The sequence below is a fragment of the Pimephales promelas genome, chromosome 13 (assembly GCF_988280905.1).
Source record: "Pimephales promelas chromosome 13, fPimPro1.hap1.1, whole genome shotgun sequence".
NCBI classification, from domain to species: domain Eukaryota; kingdom Metazoa; phylum Chordata; class Actinopteri; order Cypriniformes; family Leuciscidae; genus Pimephales; species Pimephales promelas.
This window is the reverse complement of record NC_142781.1, coordinates 26,375,222-26,400,632: the sequence shown is the minus strand read 5'-3', so window position 1 is coordinate 26,400,632 and position 25,411 is coordinate 26,375,222. Positions and strand designations below refer to the sequence as shown.

The following is a 25,411-nucleotide window of genomic DNA, read 5'->3' as shown; positions in this document are numbered from 1 at the left end:
ATTCATCTCTTTAAAAATACATAGCAATAGGCTATATATCCAAGTTAAATAATCGTTAAACTTTAAAAATCTTCTTAATGCAGTATTTTGTCGAGGTGTAGCCTAATATTTTGCTTTATTTTTGTTTTCTCATTTAGTTATAGCTTAGGCCTTTTTTAAGTAATTTTTCATTTAAGTATATATTTTGCATTTGTTCGTTATTCATTATTTACATTGGCTGTACTTTTTGTTTTGCCTTTACTATTAGAATTCAAGACTCTGCTGCCATCTAACGGACCTCTTCTGTTATCACAGTTTACTGGATTTGCGGTCCAGAACTCATGCCCCCCCCCCCATCATGTAATGGGTGAAATAATAAACTTCTTGAAATTGTATTCATTTTTTATTATATTATATATTATTATATATATATATATCATATATTTTATTATATCCCTTTAACAAATTATATGGTAAGTGCTACATTTCAGTATCTACATATTGACAACCAAACTCCTTTCAAATCAAACCCAGACATTGAGAAAATATCCCATATACTCTTTTATTAGTTTAAACCACAACACAAGGAGTTAGTGCAGCCATGGCGTCAGGGGCACAATACATGCTACATGTACAAAATAACTTTTAAATTGGAAAAGTTTGCCATTGCATGAATTTGGTGCGGTGCCTACGTAGGTAAACATTACAATGACAAAGGTTATGCTTGTGTAAAGCTCTTGACACTGGCAGAATGTACTTTCAAATGGAGCACAGAAATGTGCGTATTAAGAAATAGAGTCAGTGCTCAAAATGTGCAGTTGGTGCAAATGCTTGGATTTAAAAAGTAATAACATTAGGGTTGACCTTTAAAACCCTCAGTTACGAGTTCTCCCAGCGTGTAAAAAGTATGATCAAATACAGTCTTGGACAATTTCAGCTGTCAAGAATGAGTGGGGAGTTCCAACAGATACATGTTTGAGGCAAAATCATCTTTAAACCTAATGATACAACTCAAAAACGATCTTCACAAATTCATTCCATGCCTGTACCCCACATTAATCTGCACACTGATATGCAATTTATTTCATTTGATCACATTCTAAAGTGCATTCAGAAAATGCACAGCTTGTAGGTTTAATATGGGGATATTTTTCATGGCATAATATTTCCACCATGAGAATGAATGCTTGGTCTCCGTGGTGGAATTGTTCTCACCGATCACATTCGGCCACATGTAACCCCCCTAACATGTGATGTACATAGAAGGTGTAGTATACTAGCATTTTCCCATAAATGCATCACAAATACATGTCTAGTGCACCACATTTGAAGATCTTTGCAAAACCAATGAATTATCCATCTAATTCTACTGCTGTTATTCTTTTAAGTAAGGCTTGTTATCATTCTTTATGCAGGATGCAAATGAGGGAAGTATTCTTAAGGCAAACCTAATGGCATGCAAAGAAACTACATTTATATTCACCAACAGTACAAGCACATTTGAAGGGAAAAGTTTGATGGACATGAGCTTATCTTTTTGTCCATCCAGACGAGTGGGTAAATCCGTAATAGTTACGATTACCATAAAAATCAGTTCGGTTGACATTACGCAGTATATAGTACACATAGCTAGCATCGGTACAATAAATAGTAGCTTGATTTAATACAGCACATCAATGATGCGCAAGCTCCAGTGGATTCAGAAGGTACTTTGCACACTCTTCACATATTGGCAGTTCATTTCGACAACTTACTATGTATGTATATTAATATTCATATAATTCTATTTAGGTCTGTATGCGTATCCGTTTGCATTGTATGTGTGTGAGAGTATTTGTGTGTGCAAAGGTGTTTGTGTGCGTGCGTATGTGAAATTCATTAGCAAAGAACATTCTCATGCACACAAGTGTTTCAAACACAGGAAGCGGATTCATTGAAAGGTAGTCCAAGCAACTTTTTTTATCAGTGGAAATAGCTGCAAACTGAATGGAACATTAATCATTTGTGCAGTCTGGCTCTTTTCCGAGACGCTCATTTTTGCAGGTCGCACTGCAGCAGTAATACAATGGAGGGGTCACCCTTTGCTGCTTCTTTAAACTCTTCCAATGAGATCTGGTCGTCGTTGTTCTTATCCATCTTACTGAAGATTTTGTCGACCCGTTGCTCGGGCGTCAGGCCGTCCTCGTTCATCTTCATCATGATAACAGTCCCCACCATCTTATAGATTGCCTTGAAATGAGAAAAGCAGAACAATTTAGATTTAAATCTTTTGGAAAGTCCGAGTCAGTCCCCCTCCATTTCCTGTCCACTCTCTCTCTCTCTGACCATGAGGGGGCGACTCACTCCACAGAACAGTGGTCCTCAAACATTTAGACTCCTAAGCTGCATCCGAAATCACATAAGTAGGTGGAAAACAGTGAGACAAAGGAAGTGTGTCTGATTTCACAGTACTCATAAAAGAGTTGGCAAAAAGTACGCTGAGATTCGATGGACATTTTACTAGACAACGGGAGAGGATTTGTGAATGGCAGTGAAGCGACGCAACTGACACTGGTAGGTCACATGATAATGACAACGTGGCGAATATAGTTACGTCCAGATTACATTCATACAACACACATTTATACTATATAGAACAGAATTGTGGTTTATTCAAAATAAGAACCTACTCAAGAGAGTTCCTATTAGGCTCCTCATTGTCCACAACAATATTTGAATGCCCCATGTATTTTCCAGTTGTTTATGATTTTTTTGGTATAAGAATTAAGGATAAGAATTTAAGAAATATTTTACCTACAATTTCTACCCTAAAAAATATGAAATATGAAAATATTAGCCGAAAAACCTAAATCCGAATTTTTAAATAATTTTTTAGAGCCTGATTACAAATACAAAAGTCTCACCACCTAAAAGCCATGCCCCAAGCACACAACTCAAATGTTCTCATTATAATTCTATGTAGTCTATATTACATACTTGCATTGCACATGTTGCACTTAAATGTATTTTTATTTTTTGAAGTGATTCCAATTATATTTCAAGAATTTAAAACCATCATGCGAACAGTGCACATCTGAAGTGTCTCAGCTGATGGACATAATCCATTACTGATCGGCTTTAATATATTGGCCACATTTTCTTATCGGGCAGATATCGATAGCATTAAAAATTTAAATACCGATATGGTGGCCGATATTGCGTACATCTGCAATTATATTTCAGAGCTTGGAATAAATTGACATAGAACAATGGTTTCTAAGACAATATGAGCATTAAAATGTACCGAATCAAGACATTAAAATCAAGACATTTATTTGAAATAACCCCCTCAGCTTCTTTTTTTTTTCTTTGAATGACCAAGATTCCCACAGTCTTGAAAAACCTGGATATATGATGTAGCCTAATTTTAAAAATGTGAAATCCATTCTCATGGTCCATTTCTAGGCTTGGAAAAATCATGTAAATTATCTAAATATTTTAATACATTTTTATAAAGAATATACATTTTTCTAGTTATGCCAAGCTCTTAAATATTTAATTTGATAGAAATCGTGAGTACAACATATTTAAAAAAAAAAAAAAAAAGCAAGAGTAAAGCATGACCACTGTAGACTGTTTTTGTAGAAGACAGAAAACTGTAGCCTTGAAAAATGTTGAGGACAGTTGGGGCCTTGGCAATCACTGATATAAAGTAAAACAGCTTTTCTTATGTGGCTTAAATTTTTATTTAGTTTTGATTATCTTTCATTACGCAAGTAAACAGAAAAACAGACTGAATGGAGTACCTCAATGATCTCAAGCATCTCAACTCGTGTGATTTTGCCGTCTCCATCCAGGTCGTACATGTTAAAGGCCCAGTTGAGTTTCTGTTCGAAGGTGCCTCGTGATGTGATGGACAGGGCACAGATGAACTCCCTGAAGTCGATGGTGCCGTCTCCATTCTTGTCGAAGGTCCTGAAAGCGTGCTGAGCAAACTTTGAGGCATCACCATAAGGAAAAAACTACAAAAGAGGAAAGACAATACAATTAATCAGTGTATAATCAATATTCTTTTGATTGGTCATCTAAGTCTATGTTTGTTTCTGTCCTAAAATTCACTTTCTATCTTGATAGTCTTTTTAAAAATGCCAAAAGATTAAAATCAATCATTTTAAGCAACCCCTTAAGTAAGATAACTCTCAATTCTAACTCTCAAAGTGCCTGAACCCGAGCAAAGCAGATTCCTGAAAGTCTAATATTTTATCCACAGAAACTGTTTTCAACATTGATAATATAATAAACAAATGTTTCTGGAGCACAAAATCAGCATTTTAGAATGATTTCTGAAGGATCATGCAACATTCAGCTTCGTCATCGCTGAAATTGCATTTTAAAAAATATATTCAAATAGAAAACAGTTATTTTAAACTGGATAAAATTACTTTATTTTACTTTTTCTGTATTTTCGACCAAATAAATCCAGCCTTGGTGAGCATAAGATACTTCTTTCAAAAACATTAAAAGATCCTTTCGTCCCACATTTTTGAACGGTAGCTTACATCCTTTAATTATAGAAGTAAATACATTTTTTAAAAGCAGCAGAGTTGAAAAGATACTGAATCACAGGAATGACCTCACTACTGTTATTTCTGTTGGTAGGAAATGCTCATATAATATTTTCTCCTATTAAAAAACTGCTTCATTTTAGTGCTTCAACTGTCATTTTGTTGCATCAAGCTGAAACAACAGGAACTTCACAGATAGCACAATGTATGCAGGAGATCCTAGTGCTAAGTGGATGAGTGTGTGTACAGTATGTGTGTTAACTAAGGCCATCAATGCCCAGCGCAGTGCCTGCCTCATTGCAGAAGAGGCCTGCAATGCAAACGTGAGCTGTGCAGTCGGTACAAAAGCAGCACACGGCTCCTCTTTGAAGAAGAGCACCATTCCCTTTCTAATGTTGTTACCCTCTCAGTGACTGAGGGCAAAAATTACATTCACCCATTCCCAATGCAGTCCCAGCCAAAGCACTATTTGTCACCTACAGTGCCCAAAACACCACTGATTTCCAATCTAATGAGCGACAGGGGGAGATAAAGTGTTTTCATGCTGGCGCCACGATGCAGACATTCATATAAAGTGAAGATTTATAGACACCACTGACAACAAATATATGATGTTTTCTAACCTGAAATGGAAATGCAAAAATACATTATGGTCTTTTTTGAGCAAATGCAATAGGTGAGAATTGCTAGTGTATCACTCCATATTTGAGAAGCCATGTGTAAATGTTTTTAAACGTTACCTAACCTCACATTTGAGTTATTTGCCTGCTAAATATTAAACGATGCAATCGCTGGAGTGTGATGGCAGGGCTGAACTAAGCTAATAAAAAATTCTGAGCACTTAGGAACAGATGCCATGCTCAAAGACTGGGAAATGAGATTCTCATAGTTTGCAGCAAACGGGAGAAAAGTGTGTGTGATTGTGCACCAAATGTGCCCTCAACAGCTAAACTTGAAATTGCCTACATTGTGGGGAGCTGCCGATGGTCCTCATGAGGAAAATGGCTTAATAAACAGCCAACACTAAATAATGTCTTTATGAAAATATAAATAAAAAACTGACCAAAAGTAAACTATTTTTTGCAGTGCAACCCAAACTAAAATATTAGCATGCGATACAATGTATCTGATACACTTCACTGCACATATACTTGAACACAACAAGACACCAACACACAAACCGCAGTGGTCTTTGATTTCATCAGAAAGAAAGAAAAAAAAATCAAGCGATTCAACACAGCGTCACACTGTGAAGATGAAGCATGCTCACATATATCAAAGAGTTTACAGTGTCTAACTCCTCGAGAAAGCAAAAGCCCTCTGGGAAAGTACAGGTCTGGTCATAAGCCCCTGCCAGACTGGCACTGTGTGGAGAAGAGAGAGCTGAGACAGGAAGTAATGCACACTGTGATGTACCCTGCACACATGCAAAATGATTCTCTCATGGGGCTGGCCCTTCTGCTCCATATGGCCTTGCCCTTCACCAAAGTAGAGGAGAGCAAAAGAAAACAAACAAAGTGCAAGTCATGAAGAAGTGGAGAGCTGCTACTGGGCTGTGCGACCCCCTACATGCGTATTTCCGTGCGAATCTGGCAGGTTATGAAATGTTTTGTTATGTAAAAGAGCGTTTTTTATATAACTATCTAGGGCAAGGCTGTGTGAAATTCTCGAATTATATATCACATTAATATTCTTCTTTTCACTTTGTTTTGGATCCAAGCGCAATCCGAATGTAGAAATAGATCTCCGCATGCATATAAGATCTATCAGATGATGTGTTTTGTTATCTCATGCGAATGCCACCTGATCCAGATCCAAGTATCTGTTATTCTCTGATGAGTACATAAAGGAGATCATTTGCTATATTCAAGACAATGCAGAATAACACACCAGCTTATTTGTGTTTTACAGTAGATTGGTTGTGTTAAAGGAAACTAAAATGACATATTATGCCATTATTTACTCGCTCTAATGTCCTTGCCTGTATTATTTTATTTCTTGTGTAAAACAAAAATACATTTTCAACAGGTTGTCTGATCTGCTTTCTTTCCAAATAAGAAAAGTGGATGGTGTTTTAGTTGCCAAGATCCAAAATGGACCAAAAAGAAAAATACAATTTGTGTGTATTAATCACATATTTAAAAGTTTGAGAACAGTAAGACTTTTGTGTAAGAAATTAATATTTTTATTTCAAAAAGGGTGCTTTAAGTTGATAAAAAGTGTACAAAAGACAGCTGTTTGACTATTTGTATTGTTAATATTAGGACATGTTCCACCAAATCAACATATTAAAATGATTTCTGTTTCTGAAGAATCATGTGATTCTGAAGACTAGACTAAAGGATGGTAAAAAATTAAGCCATGCACAGGAGTTGCAATACATTACATTGTAAAATTTATGAAAATAGACAAGTTATTTTAAATTGTAATAACATTTCACATTTTTTCCTGTATTTTTGATCACATAAATGCTGCCTTGGTGAGGATAAGAAAATTAAAAAATCATACCAACCCAAACTTAGGATCTTTAGAGAACACTTTGAGTTAGAGAATCTACTTTTGCTGTCCAGAACACAACAGCTCAGAAATGTTCCAACATCCAAATAATTAATTATGGGGTTAGAATGGCATCATTGATGATCAAATCTTCATATTTGGGAAAACTAACCTTTAATGTATGGATACATATGCATAATTTAAAACTCTGAAGGACCTTTTTAAAAAAAAAAAAAAAAACTACAGTGAGACCATTTTTTTTACAGTACAGATTGTTTCAAAGCAGCTTTACTGTGATAACAGGAAAATGAAACATTTCTGCACTGCAACTGTTCAGCTGATAGTGTGATTCAGTTCCGTTGTGAAGATCATCAATTATCAAATTAGTTCATTCATCTATAAAGCAGTTCTGCAAAAAATGATAGTTCAGTTCTCATACAACAGTGTCAGTACAGTCAGATCAATAATATTGTTGAATGTTAAGTGTCCAAGATAAGCAAGCCCAGTAAAACAATTAACCCCAAACTTCCCCAGGTTGACTGTCTCTGTAGAAATAAATTGGGAGTCGCTTTGGATAAATGGATGTGCTAACTAAATAAATATAAATGAGCGAGAAGGTGAGAAAGACTCCTGGTGAGAATACAAGGGTGAGAGAGACAGCCTGCCTTTACACAGCTGTTGAATTACATTGATGAAGGGTGTGAGGTAAACTGCACGACCACAGAAACGGCCTGGAGGGTCCAGCCACTAAAAGCCTGTGTAATCAGAGCACAAACTGATGCCAACCTTAGCCACGTCTGAGACAGTTTACACCATCCCTGTCACGCTGCTCCTAATGCAGGCCATTTAACGGTGTTAAAGTCATGGATTTCCTCAAGGGGCAGCATAGGATATCAGAGTAACTGAACCTATTAAATGTGCACAGCGAAATATAATGCCTGAACATCCAGGATGGTGCAAACAACAGTGGAATGAATGAAGCAATACTCATGTTTCTTTTGTCTAATAAACTATATTTGACAAAGGCTTTTATAAAACAATCAGGATTTTTTTTTTAAACATTAAAAATTATATATATATATATATATATATATATATATATATAATCAAAACCCGTTTAAACTTTTTGACTAAAGAAATCTCATATATTCAATGATATTGAATTTGTCTTTTTAAGTAGCCTATATTTTTATTGTACACTGTAAAAAAAATCTTTTCGTAATTAGCAATCACAACATTTTTTCTTTTTTCAAATCAACTTAAATAATTTATTTAGTTCAGATAACATATAATTTTGAGTTTCTGATGATTAAATCATTCTCCTTCATTGTATTAACTCACTTTTTCCATGAACTTAAAATTAAGGCAACCAGGTTACTTACTTTTATAAGTTAAACCAACAATATTTTTTTACAGTCTATAATTACTATACAACAGTATATACAGTACATATACACACTTATACAGTATACACATATACACACACACAAATATAAATTGTTTATTATTTTTTCTTTATTTTTAATTGTATCAATTCTATTATCTACCATTTATTGATTGTCGGTCATAAAAACAACAAACAATTAACGACTTATCGGTATTAAAAGCTTTCTATTTTAATATCTTTGTCTAATCAACCTCACTAACTGACTACTTCACCCATCATGACTCTTCTCTTGACTTTATCAGTGTGTTCCCCGTGAGCGTGGGATTGCTACACTCTGAGTTACAGGACCAGAAGACAGCACAACAGGGTATAAATGTTCTCAGCAAGAAATACAGATTCAGATTCTCCTGCTTGCCATCAGACATACATCAAAAGCACATTCCTACTACATCTAAGTCACCATGCCAGCTGCCATCACTGTCATCACACATATAAACCTCCACAGTGAGCAACGGAGAGACAGCTGTTGAGGGCTCACTGTGCAGTTCAAATGAAGTGGCTTCTACAGCAGGTCTGACCTCAGTGGTGATAATACTAACTGGGTGGATGGTAATGCCTCTGCTGGAAGACTGCCATATCTCAAACAAAACACACATACAGTACCTAAACACGGGTCAACATAATCAGACGCCTACTATGAGAAACAGCTGTAAGATAGTGACAGCACTCATTTTGAAGACTTCAGGATAACCAATGAGTTCTTCTATTTATTTAAACTGATTAATTCTTCATCAGAATACATTTCATAGATACCTGCAATGTGCACTGTCTCAAACCCTTTGCTAGGAACCATCTTGAGATAGTCACTATAAGTCAGATATTTGAGCCCTATAAACAGGAATTAGATACTGGTAAAACATCTACTAATGAAATATTGATGATATGTTGCTTGCAAAATTGTATTTAATCAGAATGCTAATCTAATTTTGAAATGCTTTTTTTCCAAGTTGTGTAATTAAGGCATGTACCAGCAGAGGGTAACATTGCCATGATAACCACCAAAACCCTTTAAAGTCGGCATAAAACAGAAGTTGAGATTGTCATTTTTTCCTTTTTGTGACGTATATCCGAGTGAAACGGGTTCTGAAATTAGAAAAAAAAATCTTCGGATTTCGTCCTTCGGGAATTGATTGGATCATTGGAGGTTGGGCGTTGCATATAAAATGCAGGCAGATTTGAATGCGATTCTCTGAGAGGCGGTGCACCGATAGCCGCACCCTCATCGGATCTGGCCGCACCCTTTCGCCATTCCACGTGACCGAAATAGACGAGAGGTCGTTTCGATGGGGGAGGGAAGTGTAATGTATTTGATTAAAGATTATAAGGGTACATGAATTTTTAAAAAATAATGAAGTGCACAGACAAATCATTTATAATAAACACTACAATGTTAGATATAAAAATAAGATTTGTCAAATTTGATTTCATGCCGACTTTAAATAAAAAAAAACGCTGTAGGCCAGATCTATTAACAGCTTGCGTCAGCGCAAACCCTCTTTCGCCGCATAACAAACTACTGTCAGGATCTACTAAGACACACAGTGAAAAAATAGCGCTAAAAAAGCGTAGACGGGATTATTTTTGCGGCTGACCTTACTGCATATGTATTTGTACTGTTAATAGTTTTAGTTAACAATTGAATTAACTAGTAGTCCAGGTCCAAACCCATGTCACTTATCATGTCATCGCGTCATGTCAGGCCGTAACGTTTTGAAAGCACCAGTGTTTTCTTCAGGACAAAGTCAGCTTAAGAATGGCTTATTTATTGTTGTCAGTCAATACACAAATTAGAAAGAGAAAAAAAAGAAAATCATGAAACATTACAGTGATAACAGCAGCACACTAAAAAGTTCTGTCTTTACTAAAAAAAAAAAAATTAAATAACTAAAACAAAAACGTAGCCTACCTTTTTAACAAAAAATAACACACTTATCCTTTTAGGATTTTTAATTTGAAAAATGATCCATTTTGTCACAGAATATTGCACAAAAATGTATCAAGAAAATGAATTACACATCATTGGTTCTCATCCTCCTTATACAAGAACATTTTAAAAGCCTTTTTCTTCCTTTACAGCAAAGTGCTTCTCTACAAGTGCATGAATCATGAATAAACAATGTCCTATAATTTATGCAACCTTGCCTTTCCTCCCAACATACACAAGTTACTTCATGACAGGCCAAGGAAAGCATTCAGAAGGTGAATGCCACAACGACATAATGTCATCCTCCGGTGGAGAAAATCTGTGAAATTGAAGAACTCTCTGATTCAGCAAAAGACAGTGCACCATCTGTACTACATTTAAATGAGCATGATAATGAGCATCGCTAAGCTCAGACATGCATTATGTAAACTGATGGTGGCATGTTGTTCTGGGTTTGGGCTGCTTTTACACTTGAGTTGGAGCTATAAAAAACAAAACAAATTCGAGCTCTTCAGATCAACTGTATATCATATGTTATGAGTAGTAATGACATGCTTTGGCAATAAATGTTGAATTAGCCATTTCCAGGAAATAATTAAAAAAAGGGATATTTCATGCAAAATATCAAATAAACAGTTTGCATTTCTTCTAAAATGACTTTTTTTTTCTTTGCAGTCTATAAAGTTTTCAATTTGGTTCTCAAAGACATGTTTGCAATGTCATGAAGTCATGCCATATCACATTACAGATCTAGATTTTCTCAGTTTGTTGCAGCTGCACTGTCGTTACTAGTGAGCTTGATGTGTGCAAGTGGTACAACCATGAGAATAGCATTGTCGATGGCCAAAAGATCCACTGTCATCCAAAGAAATCAATATTGGCTTGCCTGAACGACTAGTCTTAAGGAAGCCCCGAATAATTAGACTGGCAGTTAGACAGAGTGCAATGAATCATTCTAATATGCTGATTTGGTTCTCAAGAAACATTTCTTCTTATTATCAATCTTTAAAACAGCTGTGCTGCTTAAAATTTACGTGGATACTTATTTTAGGCTTCTTCAATGAAAAGATCAAAAGAACCCCATTTATTTGAAATAGAAATTTTATGATGTCAATTTTGACCAATTTAAGGTGTCCTTGCTGAAAAATGTCACTGCTTTTCCCCTAACCTTTTTTTACAGCATCAATAGTACAGAAAGAAAACGCACCAAATGACAAAACAGTTGTAGTAAAAAAACCAACCTTTTGCTCAGCGGTTTTGCTTTACTTTCAGACGCAAAAGATTAAAAAATCACTACAAAATCAATCGTTATCAGTGAGTTTTGCAAGCTACAACATTTGATTACTGTATACAGTCTTCTTGCTGTAGCCAGTCCAAACTAACCTCTCAAATACATTCTTCCCATTTGTATGATACAGTGTATGAAACCGGCTATAGCCCTTAGGCCTCTTAAGTGCAATGCGTTTCAACAAGATAATAAGGTCTCAAAGGAGCAGGACTGGGTTAAGGTAATGTCCTAAGGAGGGTTAGCGCCACAAACAGAGCTGACTTCACTAACACGGGTCATGGATAATCACCCTCCCCTCGCCACTACTGATTGAATTATATGGGCAATGTGCCCAAGGGATAATTGAGCTTGGCTGACAAAACCCTTCCATTACTACAACAGCCCCAAATAGCATTATGTAAACACTTTGTATTCCTAACCGTTCACTTCGTATCAGATTCTGAATGGAAAGAAAAAACAAACCATTTATTTATTTCCATGAACGGTCAGGGTTGATTTAAAGGCCACTAAGGATGCAGTGCTGCAGCAATGCAATTTCCTTAATTTTCTGGGAATGACAGATTTGCTGAAATTTCAGAGAACTGCTTTTCTTTTCAGTGCAATTAAACTTAATTTAAAACTGAGGACTCAATAAGGTTGGCATTTGTAATAAGAGTTGAATCAATGGCCCACATAGCCCACAACAGTTTGGCTTTAATGAACATTCATAAGAAAGCAATCAGGCAAATTCAAACTGCTAATACTATTTGAGTTGTCCCTGCTTTTACATTGAGAAGACTGTTTATTAGGGGTGTAACAATAGTCCAATGATTTGGTTCAATACACAATACTGATCTCACGATACTTTAAACCAAGCCAAAATAAAATCAAAGACATATGATAAACAGTTAATAAAAAGTACCATTCATTAAAGGGTTAGTTCACCCCAAAATGAAAATTAAGTCATTAATTACTCACCCCCATGCTGTACCAACCCCGTAAGACCTTCGTTCATCTTCGGAACACAAATAAAGATATTTTTGATTGAATCTGAGAGCTGGATCAGTCCTACATAGACTGCCTAAGGGACTGGCTCTTGACGGCCCATAAAGTCATTAAAGAAAAGGTTTAAATATTCCATGTGCCTACAGCAGCTCAATTATAAGTTTATCAAGCGGCGAGAATACTTTTTGTGCGAAAAAAACATAAATAACGACTTAATTCGACTATTCTATTACTTCCTTATGGGCGCATGCGCGAGAACTGAGACGAGGACGTTCTTCTCCTTCGACTACTTTTTGTTACCGGCTGCTCCGCTTAGGAGTATTACCGCCCCTTACCGTATAAGATGATGTGCTGATATAGCTGGAACCGCAAAACTTTCTGTTTACAAGCAGAGGAAGATGCGCGCTGTACATACGCTTTTCAATTAGCGTATTTTCCACACTACAAGGTGCACTTAAAAGCCTTTAATCTTCTAAAAAAAAAACGACAGTGTTCCTTATAATCCGGAGCGCCTTATATATGGATCATCATCTTATACTGTAGGGGGCGGTAATACTCCTAAGCGGTGAGCAGCCGGTAACAAAAAGTAGTCGAAGGAGAAGAACGTCCTCGTCTCAGTTCTCGCGCATGCGCCCATAAGGAAGTAATAGAATAGTCGAATTAAGTCGTTATTTATGTTTTTTTTCGCACAAAAAGTAGTTTCGTCGCTTGATAAACTTATAATTGAGCCGCTGTAGGCACATCGAATATTTAAACCTTTTCTTTAATGACTTTATGGGCCGTCAAGAGCCAGTCCCTTAGGCATCATATGTAGGACTGATCTAGCTCTCAGATTCAATCAAAAATATCTTTATTTGTGTTCCGAAGATGAACGAAGGTCTTACGGGGTTGGTACAGCATGGGGGTGAGTAATTACTGACTTAATTTTCATTTTGGGGTGAACTAACCCTTTAAAATGTTAAATGTGGTATTACATGTACTTGAATAGGTTTGGGTCCTTCTCCCCTAAGCACAATGCAATGGTGACGCCAGAACAGAAATAATTAATAAATTAATAATTTGCTTAGCTAAAAATCAAGAATTATTTTAGGCATATATGCATGCACATACATTTAAAAATGTTTTAATTATTTTATCTATTTTATAATATATATATAATATAAATCTATTTTATTTTTAAATTATTAATAATATTTAACAAACATGGAAGCTCAAATGTGTGACCTTCTGGGTTTATCATATTTGATGTGCCACTACCGTATCTGATGCAAAAATGTAACTTTAAACGTTAATTTTTGGTGAATTATACATGATACATATTGTCACAATTTACTTTTGTACCCCTAATGTATATTTATGGTGGAGTGGTTAAGGGTCTGGGCTGGTAATCGAAAGGTTGTACATTCTGACCCCAGTGGGAGTGACCTTTGAACTGGAGAGAGCCACTGTGCCCCTAAGCAAGGCATTTAAGCCCAGGTGAATATGTCGGATAAAATAAAATAGGAATCAAGCCCCCTTTTTAAGTGTCCGGCTAACCAAAAGCCCTCCTCTGAATGATGTATAACACATACCCGTCCCGATTGACCATAGATCAGAGGCAAGCACAGTTCTCTGCTGGCGGGAGACCTTGAGGTGACATTGGGAAGAGAAACAACGGCTAGAGCCACAGCTAATCAAGAGACCCATCAGAGCATTTTCTACCCTGCCCTCGCATGTCACAGGAAGTCACATGGGGCAAGGCTGTGGTACATACAAACATATATGCAAGCCCTCAAATAGATGCAATGTGTTTGCTTGTCCCAGACCATTCCCTAAAAATAAAATAAAATACCCATAATAGGTCATAAATTAGATTTTTTTCATAGCACACCTCAGGCAAAACACAACCAAACTAGAACACTCCCAGTTCCAAATGAAGCTGTTTATAGTGTGGAGCCATCAAAACATTGGTTTTAGCATCCTGACATTCAAATCCAATGTTAGCTTCACTTCACGTCTCCTGAGATACCTTCATCTGATAGATTTTTGAAGGCAGCATATGTATCCTTCGCTGCCTTCGATATCTCACAATCATGTGCTTCCCATTCTGTAACAAAAAAAAAAAAGATGCTGTCTGAAAGTTGCGATTGGTGGTCAGTTTGTAATGTAAAAGTAAGTTGTTGCCCAATGTTTTCCAATTCTGATGTAATTTCTAGCGGGAAATTACTATCAAAATAATGGAATATTTGCTTAGTTATCACTAAAGCTTGATCTATTTTGCTGTAGTGTTGATCATTACACCATTACGCTGCCTCAGAGGTCTGTCCAAAATCGTGAGGAACCTTTGTGTGCAGACAATAGGGCAATGAGGCAACAAGTCAGTTGCCTAAGTTTTCGGATGCAGCCAATGACTCAAAAGCATCACTTTCTTGATATTGAATTAAAAGACAAGTTCGGTATCTTACACTTAAAGCTCTGTTTTAAGATCGTTTCTGATGAAATAGAATGGTTAAGATTGAAATTTGGACACATGCTGCTGGCCCGAGAATTTTCGGTTTCTGTGGTTGCACCCCCCAACACCACAATGGTTGCATAGGTGCACTGGAAAAATCCTTCCTAAAACGAATTAAACTTTAGTTTACAAAGACGTGAAACTCACAGAGTGGTCTGGGATGTTCACTGATATGAACATCGTAGTTTTGTAAAAACCTGTTGGAAAGCATCTTTTCCAGCGATTTTTTTTTGTGTGAGCATATCAGTGAACACCCCAGAGTCAGACCACTTGGTGAGTTCCAAATTTCAATCTTAACCGTTCTATTTCATCTGAAAAAAAAAAAAAAACAAAACAGGGATTTAAGTGTAAAATACCGAACTTGTCCTTTAAGTACAGTCATTATCTAAAATAAAGCAAAAACCAATCCACTAACATTAAAGCTTATGATTGCTTATTCATGTGTGAGTCATACACTGCTTTGTGAGACTAACAAATGTTGTTTTGATAGTGTAATTCCAAAATACTTAAATAGTTTGAAAAAATTCATTATTATTATTATTATTAAATACATGTGAATAAATTGATAGACTGATAGACTGTCTTATCAAAAACAAGGATTTGTGATAATGATTCAAGAATTTCATACTATAAGGCTTGTTATCTCGGATAGGTCATCTTACAAGATCAGCGGCTGGGGAATAAGATGGCGTCCTATTGATCGCAGAAAGGAAATTTGTCTCCTTCACAAAGACAACCTTGTGTGACACCAAGATCCTCCATCTTCTCCACAAAGCTATCATTAGACAAAATGGATACTTCAATAAATCCAGAGTACGTAGGTCATTCATTACTGCATCTCGACACAAGGAATGATTTAACCCGTCTGCTACTGTCCTTAAATACACATGAACTGCTGTTCAGCCTCACCTGCCAAATCTCAACTGTGACATATTAGGATCCTTTTGGATGGTTTCATCTGAATTTTGCAGTAAAAACAATGAATCAGTCAAAAAAAAAAGCAAAATGTCCTCTTGTTCTGATGTGTTAGCCTTGATCTCATGAATGAATGATCTGTACACAGTATGGGGTATATTTGACAGATAATCTAATTAATCACAAGGAGGAATGGAAAATTCCCATGACAGATAAAGTAACATCCTATTTAAAGTGATGTCTTCATTTATTGTGTTATAAATGAAACACTAGAAACTCCCAAAGCCTGCTTTGATCTTTCTGGTCAATTTGTACATATAAAACAAGGTTCAGAAAGCCAATGCATGTTTTTTCATGCTCAGCATGGGAAAATAAAAGTGTACAAGATCATTCACTAATTTTATCAAATCTGCTGATAGTGACTACAATTGGAGTCAACTTCAAGGATGTGCCTGCTGTCTCAGACGGTGTTTGTTTTCATGTGTTTAATCTATGGAAAGGGAAAATTAACAGACAACCATAAAGCAACTTAAAAAAGGTATGCACAGCTTCATAAATCAGACGGTGAGAGGAGTGCAAGCATAATCTTACGCCAACATATACGCTCGTTTCTACGCAAGAACGTACACTTTTAGTAAGGATCCTGCGCACAGTTTTATAAATGAGACCCCTGGGCCGCAAACCAGACGTCATCCTGTCTTTCAGCAAATGTGAGATCAGATCTGGGCCGATGTTCGATCCACCACTGCCCTCCGTTTGGCCACACGATCGAGGTCTGAGCTGTCTGCTTAGGCGGGTGATGTAACAAACTGGTGTCAAACAGGAGCACGTTGGAATCCTCTGGTAGAGCTAATGTCCCTTGCGTCCTCCCATCCCCCATCTATTCAAAAGATTTACTGTCAAATTGTTGGTATCCAAAACAACCACCCCACATCACTGTGTATCTCATCTTTTCAACTGGCTTAGATTAGATCTGAACACACACCATTCAAGAGCTTCATTTAGCACAAAACAAACCTAAAGTCCATTACACAGCACCTCATCACTGTTGTAGTATTAACATCTGAAACTGCAGCAAACGGGATCACTACTGACACCATGTGCAGCCATCACCTCTGGATACTATTGGCAGATTAATCACAGAGGCAATGCACAGCGTTTAGCCGCAAGGTTAATCATTTCCCATGTACTGTAGTTAGTGTGGCACTAGTATGAAAAGATATCCACTGAGGTATTGAGTAAAATGCTATTAATAGAAATGAGGGCTTTGTGCATATTGTCTCTTTAAATAGCCAGCCAGCCATTTTCATGACTCCATGTTCATTCCATTGTTTGTTACACTTAAGGAATAATGTACCAACTCAGTAACTGTACCGTCAACCGATAAACCCTTAAACAAGTAGGAGGGGTCTTATATCAGCCTTAAATGGATTATTTTTTAATAATGACTGGTTGACTCATTATCCCATTATTTCATAGGTACTTACTGAATAAGAAAATATATGGATATGAAATAATGACGTGTTAAGATTAAATTTATTTATTACTATAATGTATAAATTATCTATAATCGAATTATTATAAAATCTCTGAAATCAAAATAGGTCTACTACTACATCTAAATTGTAACTATTAAATTAATTAAACTATTAAGTATTAATTTTACAGACCTCAAACTTTTTAATGTGTATTTTTTGGTGTATATATTATTATTATTTGCAATTGAGCTTCCTCTCATTCAGCTCTGTATGTCTCATACTGGTTCTTCCTTCTTACCACTCAATACAACTATTGACCAATAAGAATCAAGTACTCCAGAGTCTTATAAAGACAAAAGGCACAAGGATAACGTTTGTTTAGTAAAAGTTCATATATTGTGTCAATCCTATATCGGGACAACCTTTGATGCATGTTTTCAATAGTTTCACCGGTAGCAATAGATATGACCACATCATCACAGTCCTGCACATGATCTATTTGTTTAGGCTGCACTACTTAGCAATAATTGGACTGACACAACCTACTCCATAAACCCCAAAGAAAGAATATTAACTGTCTCAAATGTCTGCAGATAACAGAGTGAGTTCATAGAATGGTTCGTTTTTTTTCCATAGGACTGATCTCATCCCCAGTCTAGTCTGGCAACAATTTTATTATTGAAAAGGAATCATTGAAAAAAGATGCTAAATTTAGCAACCATATGGCTTCCTCAAAAACAGAACGAATGAAAATGCGAGCAACGTCCTAAGCTTGGTCTACACAAAGCATGCTCATTTCTTGACACATATTATTGCCTCTATACCATATCGAGGAGCTCAGATTATTGCCTCTACATCTATAGAAAAATATATATATTTTAGTACAGAAAGAACATTTAAATACCTTAAACCTAATGAGTGGTAAGGAAAAACACTTGTCAGAAAGTAGTATTCATTCTAAATAAAATATCAGAAAACATTTTCAAGCTAACATCCAGAGTTATAGGTTCATGCTGATAATCCATATAAATCCATGTACATAAAATTTCAGAAATTAATATTTAAATAATACACAACAATAAGCAACATATACATACATGTATGTAACTATATATATATATATATATATATATATATATATATTTAATGATAAAATACAATATTCTGATGAAAGAAGTCTCTTTCAACGTTTTCTAAAAAATAAAATTGTAATTGAATATACTTTAAAATGTAATTTATTTCTGTAATGGCAAAGCTGAATTTTCAGCAATCACATGATCTTTTAGAAATTATTAAAATATGATGATTTGGTGCTCAAGAAACATTTCTTATTATCATCAATGTTGAAAACAGCTGTGCTGCTTAACAATTTTGTGATACGTTTTCAGCATTTTTTGGTGAATAGAATTTGCAAACCAACAGCAATTATATGAAATAAAAAGATTTTGTATGATTTATAAGCTGTTTTCTTCATGGGGACCAAAAAATGTGCCCACAAGGACAATGATTGCCATCTTTGTGGGGACATTGTGCCCCATAACTTAGGGTATACCTGAACCTACCACACACACACACACACACACACACACACACACAATCACTCAGTCCGCAGGAACTCAGCGCCCTGCTAAAGCGAGGTCATCCATTTCCTCTCCCTTGGATTTTAATAAAACTCTTATTGATATCCTTGTGCGGAAAACCACTATCCCTGATCACTAAAAGGCTTGGCCTACAGCAGGTTTCCATTCTTTCTTTTCATTTTAAGCCAATTTGATGCATTGTGGTTTCTGAGAAGAGCCGTGAGACCTGTGGTTATTTACTCTGGCTGTTACTAGATGAAGTAAATGATCTTGCATAATGTCTTTACATAATTCATATTCATATTAAGCAGCAGGAAGTGTCATCATGTTATAATTGGAGCTGCAAGGTTGTACAGTACGTAAACTCAGCAGACATTGTGTTATGTGCAGCAAAATGTTTCCTTGAAAAAAAGTCGAAATTGAAATATATAACCTCATAAATCTAAATGACTAAACTACAAAACATGCCACAACAACTATTTGAGCTTGACATGCCATAAATAAGCCACCCATGGCCAGCTAGCGTACCCCAGGAGATCTGAATCGAGTTTGGTGCCAGTTATACATCAGACTACCCCACTGAATGACTCAGAGGGCTCTTCCACTCGCTTGTAAATCACATGGTGCATCTGATGCACTTCTCAATGACTCTTCAGCCTAGAACAAGACCAACAAAAAGCCAGCACATAGAGAAATGTATCACAGAGCAACTAGGGAGCGACTAGGGTCTCTACCTTAACATACAGCTGCTGGAACTCATCCAGGTTGAGTCGGCCAGTTGGGCAATCCTTCAGGAAGCCTTTGTACCACTGTTTGAGTTCGTGTTCATTAAATTCTGTGGTCTTCACCAGGTCCTCCATTACCTCAGGGGTCAGCTTGCTGTTCTGTTTCCCCATGGTTTCTGCAAGGAACAGAAAAAAAACAGCTGTGATCTCACTTTGGGCTGTAATTAATTTTACCTGAATAAACTACAGGCCATTAAAGTCCCTCACTTTGGGATTGATAAAATGAAAGAAGTCTCTTATGCTCACCAAGGCTGCATTTATTTAATCAAATACAGTAAAAACAGCAATACTGTGAGATATATTATTGTTTTCTAATTTAATATATTTTAAAATGTAACTTATTCCTGTTATGGCAAAGCAGAATTTTCAGCAGTCACATGATCCTAAAAAAAATCATACTAATATGCTTATTTGATGCTCTAGAAACATTTCTTATTAATATCAATGTTGGTTTTGGGTAGTACAGTGGTACTGTTTTCAGGATTTTGTGATGAATATATATTCCAATATAACAGCATTTATTTGAAATTGAAAGAGAGAATGTTTAAAACCTTACAAAATTCAGAATAATAATCCCCATTAAAATCTAACTTAAAAGGCACGTTTCACAGATTGGAGCATAAAATGGTTTCAATAAGAGGTGGTCTTTTCTAAGTGAGTCTGGATCCTCCCAAGGGTTCTTCTTCATTTCAAACATACTATGAAGTCTTTCCTTGCCATTGTTGCCTTTGGCATGCACACTGGGGTAATTCTTAAAAAAAAACACAGTTCGAAAAGGGGGTCAAAACACAGGATTAGTATGAGGACAACAAACTAGGGAGGCACAGTGGCTCACTGTCAGTCACAGCAAAAAGGTCCCCGGTTCAAGGCCCGGCTGAGCCAGGAGTCCTTTCTGTGTGGAGTTTGCATGTTGTGTCAGCGTGGGTTTCCCTTCGGGTGCTCTAGTTGGATTGTACATGCCAAAAATAGCCGTAGGTGTGAATGCATGTGTAAGAATCCAAAGCCATGTAATGGGTAGAGTTGAGGAAAGACCTGGCAACCTACCCCGGAAAAACATTGCCAAGAAAATTCATGGTCTCTCGCGTACGGCATGGAATAGAGTCGGATCCGGCTGGAATGGTAGATGAGAGGGACTATACAAATTGAATGGGATATTAAGTCATTTTGCTAAGCGCACACACACTAATATACTAAATGTACATGGGTGGAAATACTCATTTCAAAATTAATATCAAGGCTAAAATAAGACTAAGCAAGCCGTGCAGTTGAATAAAAACGATGGCTTGAGTGATTCATTGTGGATTATATAATTTCATGCTGGCTGAATACATTTATTTTAAAGTAGGCTTAGATCAATGAAATAAACACTCTGACCAAACGTCTGAGGCCACCAGAGAAAATGCTTGTTACAGATTTTTTTCCTTGAAAGATCTTGTCAAAACATGGCGATGTTCCATAATTTGAAGGTGTTCACACTCTTAACACATTAGAGAAAGTGAGAGAGAACCTAGAAAACGTTCCAGAATAGACTGAGTCAGTGCATAATACTAAGGATGAGAGCATCCATTATCAGATTAGGGTCAACAACTAACTATACAACTTTTGCCTCAATAAACTCCTAATTACCACTTATAAGGTAGTTGTTAAGTAAGTTTAGGTATCGGGCAGGATTAAGGGATGTTAGAATATGGTCAGCAGAATACAGCATTAATATGTGCTTTAAACAGCCAGTATCCTAATATTATCCATGCTAATAAGCAACTAAATTGTGAGAATTGGACCCTAAACTAAAGAGTTACTGAAATCCAATTTCAGCCTTTAATTATAATTTTTAGAAGATGTATAGTGTTTTATTCTGCACACATTTGCTTGTAAGAGAGGCATGTAAGCCCTTTTCCCCCTTGATGGCTAGATGTGTGCGTAACTGTCAGGGAAATGAGATAATTAAATCATCGTTCGCATAATTATTAAAAGGTCATCACTTCCTAAGCTTCAATGTGACATTTCCTCTTTCTTTTTTTTTGTGGCAAATCTAAAAAGCCGATTTCTTCTGCTACATTAATATTGGATACAATGAAAACAGAGAGACAGATGGAGATAGACAGAAGCATAGCATGGCAGCAGTGCTATGGATGAAATTCTGAGTAATTCTGACGCTGTTTAATTTGTTCACCACTGCTAAATCATAGAGATGAGCTCTCATCACACTCATCGAGGCTCACGTAAATACTAGATGAGAACATTGCACTTCAAAGTTCATTAAAATTCATTTTCAGTCTGAGACTGACAAACGAGCAGCGATGCTGACGATAATGAGCGCTAATTTAGTTTCCCACACAGCGGCATTTTATTTTCGCGCAAATGGCTGAGTAAATGACATAAATCTTGATTGTTCTCTAGAAAATACTACAAAACTACAGTTTATCCATGATGAAAATGAGAACACCAACCAATGCACAGCATCAGATTGTGAGCTTTTAATGGCAGGAGTGTAACCCTGATCTGCTGAGTGCATTGGAAGCCCAGTTTCCTTGGGGAATACCATTCTTAATGAGGGATCCACCCATGAGAAAAAGCACAGCATAAAGCAGATTCAAGAGTGCTAAAAACAGCTGCCCTGCTGAAACTGACTATGAATCAGCAGCGATAATGCATCCTTGTGCCGCTTGTTCCCTCTTAGTGAGTGTGATTTATGTTTTCAAACTAATTAGATAATCAGCATCGTTCCTAGTTCAATCCTCCTCAAGATGATCCCATCGTTGTCAAAGATTTACATGATTTCCGTCAAGCCGCAAAATTGAAGGTTCAAATAATCCAATAACTGGTCAACAGGAATTCCAAAAAACGTTTGTTCTCCTCAATTCAAAGATTTACACTATTTCTGCCAATTAAAGCTGCAGTCCAGTGGTACTGGTGGATTTCCGCGGGAGATTGGGCATGTCTTTGCGTCATTACGTCACATCTGTACACATAAAGAAGGAGTCTCGGCTAGTATAAGCTATATTGTGTGGAGATTTATAGCCTTTTCTCACAGCACTTAATATAATTTATCCTATTAATTTCATGGCAAATCCAGAAAGGTTCAAATGACAATCACCAGAAACAACTAGAGATTCACCCGCTGTAAAATGCAAAAAAATTTGTTCGGACTTTGGAGTAGCTACTGAAAGAGACTGTCCGAATTTAAAGTTACTTTCAATAAACTCTGGCGCAATGATTAAAAATAGCTAGAGAAATAATATCTATAATATTTAGGAGTGCTCTAACAAATGCATAAGAATCTTGTTTCAGGGTTGTATAAGACTTGTTTCAGTTCCAAAAGCTTTACAAGACCTAGTTCAACTTTTAGAACTGAACTTGCCCAGTATAAATAATAATAAGATCCAAAAATGAGATATTGCGACTCATTGCATCATTCTAGGTGGATTAAAAAAGGGAAGTGTAAGTCTGAACAATAAGGTCCATCTGTACACGAAGCACTGATCTGATCTCCCTACTGATGCTGTTGAAACGAATTGGTCACTGCAGGCTATAAAAGGAACCGAAGAGCCTGTCTTTCTACAAAGCAATAGTCCACTCCATTTTCCATTTAGGCTGCATCAGTGCTATTTCTACTGCAACAGGAGACCGGAGAGAATACTCGGTCCCCTGTGACTATAACGCTCAGGTTGAATCGATCTTTTAAAATGATTTTGCCTTTTTACGCGACACTGCTGTAATGCAGATTGATGAAACTGATCTTTGGCGTACACACGGACTAGCAGTGGTGTATATTCAAAGTAGTAGAAACGAGGTAGAACACACGCCATATTCTGATTTAAAATGGTGCTATGTTGAGCTCATTGTTTGTACCACAGAAAATGCTGTTTCATGAATGATCAACACAACGATCCTGTGTTATGTTGTACAAGCATTCATGTCACCTAAGAACTGACTAGCAGGCGTTATGATGACTATGCAAACTGAGCCCTGTCCAGAGATCAAAAGGGCGTTTTAAACCATGAGTCGACTCATCACAACAGTGTTCACATCCACACAAGCCTGACAGATTATGTCACATGTGAATTTAGCTAGCCAAGTGATTTAGCACATCCAGCTTATTTGGAAATACGCATTATATAACAAACATTTACTTTTTCATTATTTCGCAAAATCACCTTGAGGCTGAAAGATTGTGGGTAGCTGATTATAGGAAATGCATGTCACTGTGCTCATATCGCCCTTGATCCTGCAGTGTATAAGAAACTGTATTAGTAGTGAGGAAAGTCTTTTTTTTTCTTCTGATCTATAAAAACAGCAATAACACAGTATTATGATATCCCCTATAGTCCAAAAATCCTAAAGTAATCTTGTTGGAATTTCATTATCATAATATGAAATAGAATCTAACTAAGTCATGACAATGGGAATCCATCATAACAAAACAAAAACTAGATATTTTAGAACAAATAGTATAGGACAATTATGAAGGATAAACTGCCCCGTAGGACATTAAAAATTAATTTTAATGCTCGGTTGGCTTTGGCGTTTTTCTTAAACTGTCAAGGAGAAAAATGTTATGCATTCACCAATGTGTGCAGACATTTCTCACAGAGCCCAGTATGACAGGGTAGCAATGACACACAGCTGTCTCAGACATGTACACCTGGGGCCATTGTCAACCAGTGTCCAGTTTATTTGTTATAGCAAGCTCACATTTTTTACCTCAACTTTATTACTGTCCTTTAGTTGTTTTAGCTCTTGGTATTTGTGAAATCATTGATTCATATACATTTTGCTAAAGCTTAGCTATAACATAATAAAGTGGTTTACCAGGGTGAGGAGTTATGCAAAAGTGTTCTGAAATATCATAAACCATGCACATTACATTATCTGTGACGAATAAATGCATTGCAATGCTGCAGATAGCCTAAATGAGCCAGCTCAACAATCGCCACGTCAATCCATAACGACTTTCTAAGGGTTGCTTATTCCGGCGAAAACACAGTCATAGATGGGCTTACCGTAAAGGAGAGCCAAAAGAATGTCTGGCGATTCCTGCTTCGGGCGACAGTAAAAGGTAAACGCAATAAGTGCTCACTAATCTGCTGTCAGCTGCGGTGAGGTTTCTTTGGGGTGAAAGGAGAGGCGCAGCGATTACTGCAGCGAGGACAGTCCACGCGCAGCGCTCGAGGTGATGTGACGCTACGCTAACGCTATAGAGATACAATAGAGCACAGCCAGCGACGGTCTGTGTTCATCACCACACCAACCCATCTCGTGTTTGTTCACTGCTCTCTCTGTGTGTGTGTGCGTGTGTGTGTGTGTGTGTGTGTGTGTGCGTGCGCGCGCGCAAATTCTGACCCAACTCGAATAGAACAATGATTGAAAATGGCATCAGCAAGTCAGCTAGTAGATGTGAAAGTCTTCGTGATCCCCACATTCCTTAGTGGTTTCTATTTTTTTTAGCATTTTTGTTCATTATTCTATGTGTGACTTATTACAATGGCTTTCAGTGGGG

At 36.7% G+C, this 25,411-nt stretch overlaps 1 protein-coding gene across 1 annotated transcript; it reads right to left on the bottom strand.

Annotated features, from left to right (window-relative positions):
- Positions 1–527: 527 nt before the first annotated feature.
- Positions 528–25,260, bottom strand: vsnl1a (visinin-like 1a). The gene is made up of 4 exons (XM_039693161.2): positions 24,915–25,260; positions 19,861–20,027; positions 3,765–3,980; positions 528–2,208 (listed from the first exon to the last, which is right to left on the bottom strand). The coding sequence occupies exons 2-4, from the start codon at positions 20,020–20,022 to the stop codon at positions 2,011–2,013; spliced, it is 576 nt and encodes a 191-aa protein (XP_039549095.1). The 5' UTR covers positions 20,023–20,027; positions 24,915–25,260; the 3' UTR covers positions 528–2,010.
- Between the last annotated feature and the right edge of the window lie 151 nt (positions 25,261–25,411).

What these genes read in the sequence shown, in the direction of transcription:
- vsnl1a (XM_039693161.2), bottom strand. Translation starts at nt 20,022, where the DNA reads ATGGGGAAACAGAACAGCAAGCTGACCCCTGAGGTAATGGAGGACCTG. An exon ending in TCCAGCAGCTGTATGTTAAG is followed by an intron (nt 3,981 to 19,860) that starts GTAGAGACCCTA and finishes CCTCTTTTGTAG; the next exon opens with TTTTTTCCTTATGGTGATGC. An exon ending in AGATGCTTGAGATCATTGAG is followed by an intron (nt 2,209 to 3,764) that starts GTACTCCATTCA and finishes TCTCATTTCAAG; the next exon opens with GCAATCTATAAGATGGTGGG.